At 59.8% G+C, this 12,629-nt stretch overlaps 1 protein-coding gene across 4 annotated transcripts in view; it reads left to right on the top strand.

The window, feature by feature from the left end:
• Positions 1–12,629, top strand: part of INPP5A (inositol polyphosphate-5-phosphatase A) — a 178,099-nt gene that overhangs the window by 54,374 nt on the left and 111,096 nt on the right. For 3 of the 4 annotated variants that reach the window (XM_045439323.1, XM_045439320.1, XM_045439321.1), the window contains exon 3: positions 11,457–11,557. The exons of the other annotated variant lie outside the window; for it this stretch is intronic. In XM_045439323.1, the coding sequence (XP_045295279.1) occupies positions 11,457–11,557 (101 nt within the window). The remainder of the gene's footprint in view (positions 1–11,456; positions 11,558–12,629) is intronic. 4 annotated transcript variants of the gene reach the window in all.

Here is a 12,629-nt window from a genome sequence, read left to right on the forward strand (position 1 = left end):
TTCCTTCCTTCCTTCCTTCCTTCCTTCCTTCCTTCTTTCCTTCCTTCCTTCCTTTCCTTTCCTTCCTTCCTTCCTTCCTTCCTTCCTTCTTTTCTTTCCTTCCTTCCTTCCTTCCTTCCTTCCTTCCTTCCTTTCCTTCCTTTCCTTCCTTCCTTCCTTCCTTCCTTCCTTCCTTCCTTCCTTCCTTCCTTCCTTCCTTCCTTCCTTCCTTCCTTCCTTCCTTCCTTCCTTCCTTCCTTCCTTCCTTCCTTCCTTCCTTCCCTTCCTTCCTTCCTTCCTTCCTTCCTTCCTTCCTTCCTTCCTTCCTTCCTTCCTTCCTTCCTTTCCTTCCTTCCTTCCTTCCTTCCTTTCCTTCCTTCCTTCCTTCCTTTCCTTCCTTCCTTCCTTCCTTCCTTCCTTCCTTCCTTCCTTCCTTCCTTCCTTCCTTCCTTCCTTCCTTCCTTTCCTTCCTTCCTTCCTTCCTTCCTTCCTTCCTTCCTTCCTTCCTTCCTTCCTTCCTTCCTTCCTTCCTTCCTTCCTTCCTTCCTTCCTTTCCTTCCTTCCTTCCTTCCTTCCTTCCTTCCTTCCTTCCTTCCTTCCTTCCTTCCTTCCTTCCTTCCTTCCTTCCTTCCTTCCTTCCTTCCTTCCTTCCTTCCTTCCTTTCTCTTCCTTTCCTTTCCTTCCTTCCTTCCTTCCTTCCTTCCTTCCTTCCTTCCTTCCTTCCTTTCCTTCCTTCCTTCCTTCCTTCCTTTCCTTCCTTTCCTTCCTTTCCTTCCTTCCTTCCTTCCTTCCTTCCTTCCTTCCTTCCTTTCCTTCCTTCCTTCCTTTTTTTTCCTTCTTTCCTTCCTTCCTTCCTTTCTTCTTTCTTTCCTTCCTTCCTTCCTTTCCTTCCTTCCTTCCTTCCTTCCTTCCTTCCTTTCCTTCCTTTCCTTCCTTCCTTCCTTCCTTCCTTCCTTCCTTCCTTTCCTTCCTTTCCTTCCTTCCTTCCTTCCTTCCTTCCTTCCTTTCTTTCTTTCCTTCCTTCCTTCCTTTCTTCCTTCCTTCCTTTTTTTCCTTCCTTCCTTCCTTCCTTCCTTTCTCCTTTCTTTCTTTCCTTCCTTCCTTCCTTCCTTCCTTTCTTTCCTTCCTTCCTTCCTTCCTTTCTTCTTTCTTTCCTTCCTTCCTTCCTTCCTTCCTTCCTTCCTTCCTTCCCTTCTTTCCTTCCTTCCTTTCCTTCCTTCCTTCCTTCCTTCCTTCCTTCCTTCTTTTCTCTCCTTCCTTCCTTCCTTCCTTCCTTCCTTCCTTCCCTTCCTTTCTTCCTTCCTTCCTTTCCTTCCTTTCCTTCCTTCCTTCTTTCCTTCCTTCCTTCCTTCCTTTCTTTCTTTCTTTCTCTTTCTGTCCTTCCTTCCTTCCTTCCTTCCTTCCTTTCCTTCCTTCCTTTCCTTCCTTCCTTCCTTCCTTTCTTTCCTTCTTTCCTTCCTTCCTTCCCTTCTTTCTTTCCTTCCTTCCTTCCTTTCCTTCCTTCTTTCCTTCCTTTCCTTCCTTCCTTCCTTCCTTCCTTCCTTCCTTCCTTTCCTTCTTTCCTTTCTTCTTTCTTTCCTTCCTTCCTTCCTTCCTTCCTTCCTTCCTTCCTTTCCTTCCTTCCCTTCCTTCCTTCCTTCCTTCCTTCCTTCCTTTCCTTCTTTCCTTCCTTCCTTCCTTTCTCCTTCCTTTCTTCTTTCTTTCTTTCTTTCTTTCTTTCTTTCCTTCCTTCCTTCCTTCCTTCCTTCCTTCCTTCCTTTCTTTCTTTCCTTCCTTCCTTCCTTTCTTCCTTCCTTCCTTTTTTTCCTTCTTTCCTTCCTTCCTTCCTTCCTTTCTCCTTTCTTTCCTTCCTTCCTTCCTTCCTTCCTTCCTTCCTTCCTTCCTTCTTTCAAGTGCATGCCTATGTGAGTGGGGGAGGGGCAGAGAGAGGGAAAGAGAAAATCAGGCTCCATACTCAGTGCAGAACCAGACACAGCCTTGAACCCATGACCCTGGGATCATGACCTGAGCCAAAAACAAGAGTCGGACGCTCAACCGAACCACCCAGGCGCCCCAGTTGCCCACATTTCTCATTCACTCTTTTCTAAAATGTTTTTCTTGATCCTTCCGATGAAAGGACCCATGCATTTTTATCATAAGTTTTCTTTTTTTTTTTTTGTGGCAAATTTTGGCCAAGTGAATATGTGCTTCGGGCAGTGACTTGTGTGCTGTCCCAGGTGAAGGTATGCCAGTGTCCCCGTCCGGCAGGATGTGACCGGCTGTGTGAAGGCTCAGGTCTGGCGGGGGCCTACGGCTGCTTACGCGCACCTCCCCGCACCCTGTGTTGTGTACTGAGATGCCTTTCCAACCAGAAGTGACGTGAGCTCGCTGTCCCATAACTCGGAGGGGTTTTTTCCTGTGCACCCTCAAGGTGTCTGTGCCATCAGCCTTGAAGGAATCCCTGCCCAGGATCACCTGAGGTCCAGACTTCCTTCCCGTTGGGCCGGGAGGGCCCAAAGCTCTGCCTGGCACGGCCACCGTGGCCGGTCTCCGTGCCCACGGCGCGTGCAGCAGCGTCAGACTCACGCCGCTGGTTAAGGGGCTTCCTCTGTGTCCGGCTTGTGCTGTGGGCCGACCCCAGCGTCCTCACTGTGTCCTCGCAGTGACTGTCAGAGGCAGGCTCTCCGGGAAGTGGATGCTCAGGCAGCCCAGAGCAGGACTCTAAGCAAGCAGGTGTGCTCCCTGGAGAGCCCACGCCACCACCCACCCTGCCACCCTACCCCCGGCAAGCTGTGGGGAGCCCACTACTCTCAGGACCCGGAAGTTGGCCGTTACACGCATTATTAAAAATCTGGTTCTAGAAACATGTAATGGAGTCAGTGGTGATGAAACCAGAGATAACAGAGGCCCCACACTCACCACTTCTGAGTGATTTTGCTACATTTTACTAACGGGATCCAGGTTTTTTGTGTCTGTAGGAGGATGGAACGTTAAGTGCCGCTGAGCATCTCCCAAAGCCCGTGTTCGGCACCGTCACGTCGGCTCAGCGTGGGCCACGGGGAGGGCGCTTAGGCCATGGGAACAGGTACATCCGACCAGTCAGGGCTTTGCCCCAGAGAGCCAGGTGTTAGCACCTGGAGCGGGCGGAGCAGCGGCGGCTCAGACCCTTGAAGACACGTCTGTCTCCAGGGCAGCGGTTCTCGGGATGTGTCCGAAACCACCACGGGCGTTTTTTGTCAAGCGAGGAGGACACTGCAACAGAAGTACTGCCTGTCGGTCGGTGACCTTTGGTTAGAGTGCACAATGGGGCGGTGGGGGGGGGGGGGGCGTTTTCCGGAATGGTCCAGCCTGACTTCCCATGCCACAGCGATTTATGACTCTACCACTGAAGGCTTACGTTTGCCTCACAAAGCACCCCACAGCATCACTCGCTTACAAAGGAAATATTTTCTATCAGTGAAAATTCCCATAGTACGTCACCAAAATTACCATTTTCTAATGAGCTACTGTGCATTTCTCATCACGTGCCATAATTAAATTTGTTTTCAAGCAAAGTCCTCAGTTTGTGTGTGTGTGCCTCTGAGTGACCCCATTGCCCGCACCCTGGATGGATTTAGCGTCTGAGCGCGGGCACCTGCCCCCACCCCCGACAAGAGCCGGCAGACGGCAGTGGTCTTCAAGCTGAGTTCCAGGGTGGGACGTCGAGGGGGAACCTGTGTCCTTGCCCGCCATTAAGAGACCAGGGAAGGTCACCCGACACGGGCGCCGTGGGACGTTCCCCCCCTCCCCCAGCTCGGAGCAGGGGGCTGGAGCGCAGGAGCCCTGGGCGGTGGGCTGGTGAGCCGCTCTCTGGGTTTCTGGCCCTGCTCCCCCCGAGTTACCCAATGAACGTGACGGGCAGACCTTTTATTCTGATGACTGTGAACGATGCAGCGGAGGGAGTCGTGCGAGGGCCCTCAGTGCCGCTTCGCCTCAGCGTTTCCAGCTCTCGGCCGGGTTGGTTTCAGTTATGTCCCACCTCCCGCTCCCCCCACCCCCCATCATCTGACGCAAAACCCAGGCTGTGCCGTGTCACTCATCAATGTCACAGCACATGTCTCGGAAAGACCGTGTCATTACACCCCAGAAGATTACTAATAATTTCATCACATCACTGATGTGAACCACTGATGGGACCAGCCAGCCCGTGTTCAGAGGCTCCCCGTGGCCGTGGCCATGTAGTTTGTCGCCCGTGTGTGCTGCAGTGGCTCTCACTGTCGCAGAAGAAATTAACATTCCCTGTCCGGCTGTGGGGGTGGAATTAGCTGTTGGAATTGGCATGTAATTGGCGTGTCGGAAGCGGCCGGCTGGTCTGCCCTGGGAAGCTCGCGTGCTCGCAAGGTTGCTGGCGGCCTGAGACCGCCCCGCTGTCCCTGTGCCCGGCACAGCCACCCTCGCTGCCCATCACCGTGCAGTTTCCGGATCTCTGTGTACACGGAATCAGACAGTGTGTGCTTTCTCTTACTGGCTGCCTGCGCTCGCTGCGCTCCGTGTGCTGTCTGTCTGGAGAGTCCCGAGGCCCAGCAGTGACCGCTCCCCGGGCTGGATGGTTCTGCGAGGGCTGTCCCATCCAGGGGCTTGCCCGTGTGCTCTGGTGCGCCGTGCGTGTGTGCGTTCTTGTCCACACCGGCACAGTGGAGCTGTTGCCGTGCAGACGGCGTGGCCTCTCCGTGGAAATCGTTCGCCTGCACGTGCTGTAGCGGATGCCTCAAAAGGGCTGGTGGACCCAGAATTCCCTAGGTTTCTGTCTGTTGAAACTGTATTCCTGTGCCTGCGACACTTGAAGGACACTAGTGTGGGGGTGTGTGTCCTCGGTCACACTTTGTGTCACTGAGGCCCTCAGAGAGGTGCCTCCGTCGCCGCCTTGGTTTGCGTGTTGGTTCTGACCAGTCTGGTGGGCCCGTTTCCTTTGACTTGGTTAACGGGTCTGTCCTGGAGGCCTGCGGGGTTGTGTGTGCACCTGTGAGACCTCGCGGTCCCGCCAGGGTGCGTCTTGGGTGGGTTGTTCCGGGCCAGTTTCTTCAGACGCGCAGTAAGTCCTTCTGAGTTGTAAGTTCAGATCTCTTTCTGTTTAGGGGAAGTTTCCTTGGATCCTGATTGTAAAGATTAGTTCTGATCGGATGTTTTCTCCCGCAGGGCCTGGTGGCCGTCCTGCCTCTGCCCTCCCCTCTCCCCGTCCCCCCCTCCCTCTCCCCTTCGCTGTGGTTTGTCTTGTCAGTAGACCCTCCCTTGTTGGCTTTGTCGTTGGTTCATCTTTTCTGTGAGGATTTTGTCTTTTTTTTTTTCCCCCATTTCTTCCCAGAGGTTAATGTCATTTCCTTCGCTCTGTCTTTCTGGTCCATTTCTGGTTTAGTGTTGCGTTCCGACTCTGTGTGTCTTGCCTGTTCTGAGATGGTGGTTTGAGTGTCTTTAATTCCGTTGCAGTGTGGGCTCCCCAGCCATCTGCAGGGGCTTGGCGAGGGGTGTGTGGATTCTCAGCCCGACAGCGCCCCCTTCTGTCCTCCCAGCAAAGTGCAGGCAGGTCTGGGCTCCTGAGCCACGAGAGCCTGTCTCGTCTGTGCCAAGGAAGGTGCACTCTTCTGTCTGCGAGCCCGATTCCCCCTGCCCTCCTTTCTCCTCCGTCACCAGCTGCCCAAGGCTGCCTTCCTCCTCTCTGTCCCCTTTCTTCCCCGCAAGTCCCGTCCAGATGCGTCTGTCCTGCCGCGGCACACGCCCTGCGGTCCCCTCCTTGCTGCGTGCTCTCTCCTTTCAGGCCCCGCCTTCCGGGCCGCACCCTGGCCCTGTGCTGGGCCCCCCCAAGCGGCTGCAAGTGTGGGACACGCTGCCGGGCGCTGGCCGCCAGGAGCCAGGACCGCGCATCCGTGCAGCCCCTGAGGCCGTGCTGTGTCTGCCCCTCTCCTCCCACTTAGCGAGTGCCCTCGTGGTCCAGCCACCGATCCAGCCCTGTCATTTGTCCCTGCTCTGCTGGTGGGGTGTCCGCTTCTCCAGAGACGTGGCCGGTGCGCCGGAGGCAGGGCAGACGCTCCCTTTGTGTCTGCAGTCACCGCTTCCAGGAGCAGTCCGGAGTCCAGGGTGGCCAACGTGTGGGTTGTTTCGTGTCCCCACGAAGCCACGGATACAGACGTATTTTGTTTCCGTCCATTTTAGGCAGTAACCGCGTGTCCTGAACGGGCTTGTGCTGTCGAGGGTGTGGCGGCTCCTGTGCGGGAGTCGACCCTGCGGCCCAGGTGGCCCGTCAGGCTCCTCCTGCTCTGAGTCCTGCGGTGGCTCACGTGCACCTGAGCGCCGGGCGAGGCCTCTCATCGCCAGCTCCGCCAACGTGGCTGCACGTTAGTCTCCGGTCTGTGTAGGGGAGCCTGTGTGTGTCCGTGGCGCAGCCCACGGCAGCGGAGCGTGTGTTGTGCATCCACGCCGGGCTCCTCGTGTGACTGTCCGTTATGTGTCTCCCGACACTTTGCGTGGTAAAGGTCTTGTCATGTAATAACTCAGCTTTCCAATGACACGTGACCTTGTATCTGTTATGCCGCGTTTCTGCGTAATGTCCCCTGAGGGCAGGGACGGTGTGTGCTCTCCGTGCATAGCTTTGGGATTTGCAAGAGCCTGTGTTGGTGGCAGCACCTGGGGGCCTGGCCAGTCCTAACGTGTGGCCTGTGTGTCCAGGGCCGGGCAGGTGTCATGGAATCCTCCCGGGCAGGCGGGCTTAGAGTCTCGCAGGGTGTGGGGGGCCTTCTTGGTGACACCACGGGGCCCATCTCCAAGAGGAGCTGCCTCTGGAGGCGTGGGCAGCTGCTGGGGTGGAGGTGAGGGCCGCCCTGTGAAGCCAGGCAGTGGCTGCGGGGCGAGTCGGGGAACCCCTGACCGTCCTCAGGTGGGCCAGGTTCCTGGGGGGCCACACTGCTCCGTGTGTGGTCACCCTGGCGGGCGTCTGTGCATGAGCCCTGCTGTGGCGCCCGCTTCGCCCCTGCCTCCCCAGCCCACCCTGTGCCCCGAGAGGAGGCTGAGTCCGGGGCCGGGTGTGTCCCGGGTGCCACCCCCCACCGGCCAATCGGGCGCCCCCCTCGGCCTCTAAGTGTGCGTCCGTTGGACGCGAGGGTTTTGGGGGAGTCCAGGCTGCCCTGGTGTAGACTAGTGCGACCTTTCGTTGGCAGCTGAGTGTGCATTCAGGACTCGGACACACATTTCTCCACGTGGAGGGGCCACCGCACGCGGGTGAGTGCCCGCTGATGCTTCAGTCCTGGTCCTCCTCGTCTCACCCTTCCTGGCGGTGAAAGTGGGGTGCCGGCTGCAGAGACGTGGAGCGGCGCCTGCGGTCAGAGCGCGCTCGTGCTCCTGCGCAGAACGTGCCGTTCGGGTCGCTGCGTTGAGCACGTGGAGGTCAGCGGCGTGCTCCCTTTATTTGGCTGTTTTTTTAAACTTATGATCAGTTAAAATTTAGTTTCAAATATGGTAAATTTAACTTGGAAAATCATTGTTTTCTGCACAACATGTATTGAACGTAGGTCTCTCCTTCCTTAGAAGTGCAGCTGTCAGGGTGCGGCTGTTGTGCCCGAGGGCAGTTCGGGAACTTGAATCCCGGTGAACCACAGCACCTAGTGTGTGCTGTGGCTGCGGGACCCGGCATGGGGTGGGCCCCTTGAGGCCTGGGACAGAGTGGGGGCCGGGCCTGCGGCAAGGCCCTGAGGTGGGGGGGCTGGGTGGGGGCGGGGCATGGGCGGGGCTGTGCGGCAGGGCCCTGAGGTGGGGGGCAGGGTGGGGGCAGGGCTGTGCCACAAGGCCCTGGTATGGGGCGGGGCATGGGCGGGGCTGTGCCACAAGGCCCTGGTGTGGGGCGGGCATGGGGCGGGGCATGGGCGGGGCTGTGCCACAAGGCCCTAAGTCTTGGGACAGGGCAAGGGGCGGGGCCGTGGCGTGGGGCGTGGCATGGGACACGGGGCAGGGCTCTGGACCGGCAGCACCTCCTTGAGAGGTGAGACAGGTGTGTGGTCCCAGGAAAACTAAGGGGCGGATGTGTGGGTCGAAGACCCTGAAGGAAGTGGCAGAACAGGAGGCCAAGAGACAGCGGGTGTGGCCGGCCACGTGCTTCAGGCTGCGGAGCTCCAGGGTAGGCTCAGAGGTCCTGTGACAGAGGCCGGAAGGCCCGCGTCTGCTCATGGGCCTGTGTCGCCGACCCCATGCACCGATCCCCTGTATGTCCCTCACGCTTGTGAACTTGGGGCTGCGGCACCCAATGGTGAGGAAGAGGGACCAGGACCTGGGCCCTCTGGACGCGTCGCATCCACAGCGTGACTGTTTCCCGGATAAGGAGATGACTGAGGATTTGAGGCCCTGGCCCCTCGAAGAGGTGCTGGGCCTGGACCGGCTGCAGGGTGGCTGCTTCTGCAGAGAGGGGACTCCCTGGGAAGGCAGGTCAAGTGGCCAGACCCTGCCCGGAGCGGCAGGGTTAGGGAGAGGAGGGCCCAGCTTGAGCAGGAGGATGGTTGGGAGGACAGACGGACAGACAGATGGTTTCTGGGGCAGGGACTCGGGCCTGGCTCCTTGGGAGCGAGCGTCCTCAGGCCAGGGTGAGGGGCCGGGGGAGGAGCAGCCAGGGCGGTGGCAGTGGCCTTCCACGCCCCCCCCCCCCCCCGGCCACTCTGGGTCGTCACTTCGTCCAGCCTACGCTGGGGAGGGGACTGCCCCGTGTCGGGCACCTTTCAAAACCTCTGTCCCAGCTGGCGAGTGAGGCCTTCTGGAGGGAGGTGGCCTGTGGGTTTCAAAGGAAGGGAAGGCACGTTTCCTTGTCAGAGCCCTGGGTCTGTGCCAAGGACTTGGCTAACTGTTGTCTTCAGAGAGCACGACCCCATGGCGTGTCCTTGCAACAGAGGCTCGAGCTGGCAGGGCAGGGGCTGCTGCGGGCAAAGGTGCACACTGGCAGGGGCCGGGGCCCGGAGGAACGCCCTCTGTGCTCTCACTCGACACCCCCCGAAGTGCCTGCTGCTTGAGTCCGTCCCAAGCGTGTCTTTCAGAGCAAGTGCCCACCGAGGGACGTGTCCAGAGCCCGTGGCGCCTCCAGCCATCTCCCCTTTTGGGTTCGGGGTGAATGGGACCAGGTGGGGGCTGCTGTCTCCAGGCTGAGCACTCTGCTGGGTTGCCGGGGTCCCCGTCGGACCCTTTTGTCCAGGCCAGCCCTGAGGCCCCCATCTGCGTTCTGGGACCCGACCCAGCCTTCCGCCATGTGGGCACGCCACGGCAAACATAGAGCTGTGTGTCGAGGGACAGTGGCAGACGCAGTCAGAACTCTGAGAACGGAGAACTCTGTTGCTTCAGGCACAGCTGGTGCGGACAGGCTGGCCCTTTGGGAAGGATGCTCGAGCCTGCCGCTAAGGGGAAGTGCGCCGTGCAGAGGTCGGGGCTGTCCCTTCCCGCCGAGTGCCTAGGGGAGCCTACGCCGGTGCCCGCCAGGCTGTATTCCCAGGGTTGGTATCGTGGTCGTTCTTCCTCGGTGAGGCACACCGTCCTCTGGAGAAGCCGCGAAAGGTGCCCTGTGGGGCAGCTGCCAAGCGGGCTGTGGGGCGGGTTGGCTTCCCGGACGCTTGGGCGTTCCTGAGTTCGGTGCACATGAGAGGCGTCCTTCCGGACGGGGCTCACTGTGCCACCGGCCTCGTGTGCAGCACCCGAGGGCCCGTCCCGTGTCCCCGCCAGCCCCGAGCACTGAGCGGTGGGGTCAGGGGAGGGAGTGTTCCATGACTGTGTTTAATGGCAGATGGGCCGCCCTAGTGGGCTTGTGGTAGCCCGGTTCTCCAAGAACAACACACACGCAAGGAGCAGCTCACTCAAACAGCTGGCATCAGGTACTGACGCTTTTCGCGCACGCCGTCCGTGCTTTTCCTGGTCAGAATTGTGTCCCTTTTTAAGAACGCATCACGAGTTTCCGATCGTGTGTTCACATCTCCATGCGGGCCACGTGCACGCCGGCCACCCGGTGAGGGGCCACTGTGGCCGCGGGGCGCTTCCTGGCCGTGGTCAGGTCACTTGTCTCATGGGGCACGGCCTGCGGGCCTGGCTCTCCGTGGCCAGCTTGTCTGTCCGTGGCCAGCCCTCTGGCACTTCCTAGAAGTGGCCACTTTCCATCGGGGCTGCACACAGTGGCCCGTCCCTCTGAGGCCACTGATGGCTCGCTGGCCGCCAGGCACGGGCAGGAAACAGTGCCTGAGGCTGGGTTCCAGGTGACAGAGCACTGAATGGGGGGCCTGCCCTGGGATGGTGTATTTCGGGATGGGGAAGGTCATCATGCGGGTTTCTGGCAAGTGCCTGGGAGAGGGGAGGAGCGCAGGACCAGAAGGAGCATCGTGGCCACCACGGCCAAGTGCAGTTAGCGTGATGGGCAGCTGAGGACGTGGGGACACGCCCCCTGCACTCTGCCCTGTTGCCCTCGACCCTCTGGTTCCACGAGCCCCTGCCGCAGCCCCCAGCTGTCGTGGCCTGGATGCCTCATCAGCTCAGCAGTGATCTGCTGTCCCCTGCGCCCTAGGAGAGCGGGGCCAGTGAGTGTCCTGTCCTTTCCACGAGCGTGTGCTGGTCAACACAGGCTCAGCCACCTGTGGGTCATGCCCAGATGCCTGGTGCGGTTTACTGCAGGGGGCGAGATCAGGGTCCAAGCTGTGGCTGAGGTGGTTGTCAGGACCCCTGTGCTGGGTGGGGGCCCGGGATGGCTGGACAGCCTCTGGACAGCAACCACACTGCTGAGAGCGTCTCTGCGGCCATCAATCCGCGTCACTGGGGGTACTTACCCGTACCATCGAGGAACAAAAGCGTGGGGAGGGTTCGCGGCTTGCGGCAGCCCTGGGGACAGTGCCGGGACCCCCCCCCCCCGGCTGTAGTGGGGCAGCGGCACCGTGGCCACACCACCTCTGCTGCTGACCACCGTGTGCCGCAGCTGTCCCTGCGGTGACACGGGTGCTGGGCACCTGCCGTGTCGGGTCGTCAGGCAGTCGTGTGCACATTGTGTGCAAGGCAGCGTGGGCCCCCGCTGAGCGCAGTCAGCTTTGCTTACTCCCGGGCAGGTCTGGGGTGTGTGCGTGTCCCCGTGCTGGCACGTGTGCCCACGACAGCGTGTGGGGCTGGCTGGGCTCATATCCTCTGTGGAGGACGCAGCCAGGTGTCTGCAGTGAGACGCTAACTGGTACGTTCGTTTCTGTGGGACTTGGATGCTCCGCAGTTGACACGTTTGACTTTTTACAGCTGGGGGAATTCCTCTCAGTGATTGGGGAAGGTTCTAAGAAATTCCGAATCATGTCTGAGGATCGGGAAGACGTGGGAAGCCGAAACGAGTGCTGCACAAAGGTGGTTTGACTCCTAGAGACCGTTCAAAGCCGTGGTCGTGCACGTGGGGCCTTTGGTCCCGGCAGCCACCTTCCTCGTAGGGTGGCCACACGGACCCACGGAGCCACTAACGGCCTGTCCTGCGCTTCCCTTCACAGGTCGTGCACACGCACAAGCCACACTTCATGGCCCTGCACTGCCAGGAGTTTGGAGGGAAGAACTATGAGACCTCCATGTCACACGTGGACAAGTTCGTCAAGTAAGTCCTGGCGGTGTGTGCCACGCCCTGCTGCCCCCTCCCGGGGCGAGGTGCCACTAGGGGGCTGTCTCTGGAAACCCAGGTCATGACCCCACCTTTGTGAGGCTCCTTGGGTGGGCTGGCGTTCCAAAGAGAGAAGTCCTGTCCCAAGTGTGTGACCGTATGCTTCCTGGTGGGGACTACAGGGTGACAGTGTGGCCCCTGGGGGTGGGACCACAGGGTGACAGTGTGGTTCCTGGGGGGTGGGACCACAGGGTGACAGTGTGGCCCCTGGGGGTGGGACCACAGGGTGACAGTGTGCCTACCGGGGGGGGGGACCACAGGGTAACAGTGTGGTTCCTGGGGGGTGGGACCACAGGGTGACAGTGTACCTACCGGGGGGGGGGACCACAGGGTGACAGTGTGGTTCCTGGGGGGTGGGACCACAGGGTGACAGTGTGGCCCCTGGGGGTGGGACCACAGGGTGACAGTGTGCCTACCGGGGGGGGGGGGACCACAGGGTAACAGTGTGGTTCCTGGGGGGTGGGACCACAGGGTGACAGTGTACCTACTGGGGGGGGGGGGACCACAGGGTAATAGTGTGGTTTCTGGGGGGTGGGACCACAGGGTGACAGTGTGGGACCACAGGTTGACAGAGTGGCCCCTGGGGGTGGGGCCACAGGGTGACAGTGTGGTTCCCAGGGGGCGACTACAGGGTGACAGTGTGGCCCCTGGGTGTGAGACCACAGGGTGACATTGTGGCCCTGGGGGTGGGACCACAGGGTGACAGAGTGGCCCCTGGGGGTGGGACCACAGGGTGACAGTGTGGTTCCTGGGGGGGGGGGAACACAGGGTGATAGTGTGCCCCTGGAGAGAACCACAAGGTGACAGTGTGACTGCTGGGAGGGACCACAGAGTGACAGTGTGGTTCCTGGGGGCGGGACACAGGGCGACAATGTGCCCCTGGAGAGAACCACAAGATGACAGTGTGACTCCTGGGAGGGACCACAGGGTGACAGTGTGGCCCCAGGGGTGGGACCACAGGGTGACAGTGTGGTTCCTGGGGGCGGGACACAGTGTGACAGTGTGGCCC

This window comes from Leopardus geoffroyi, chromosome D2, assembly GCF_018350155.1.
Source record: "Leopardus geoffroyi isolate Oge1 chromosome D2, O.geoffroyi_Oge1_pat1.0, whole genome shotgun sequence".
Lineage (NCBI taxonomy): Eukaryota > Metazoa > Chordata > Mammalia > Carnivora > Felidae > Leopardus > Leopardus geoffroyi.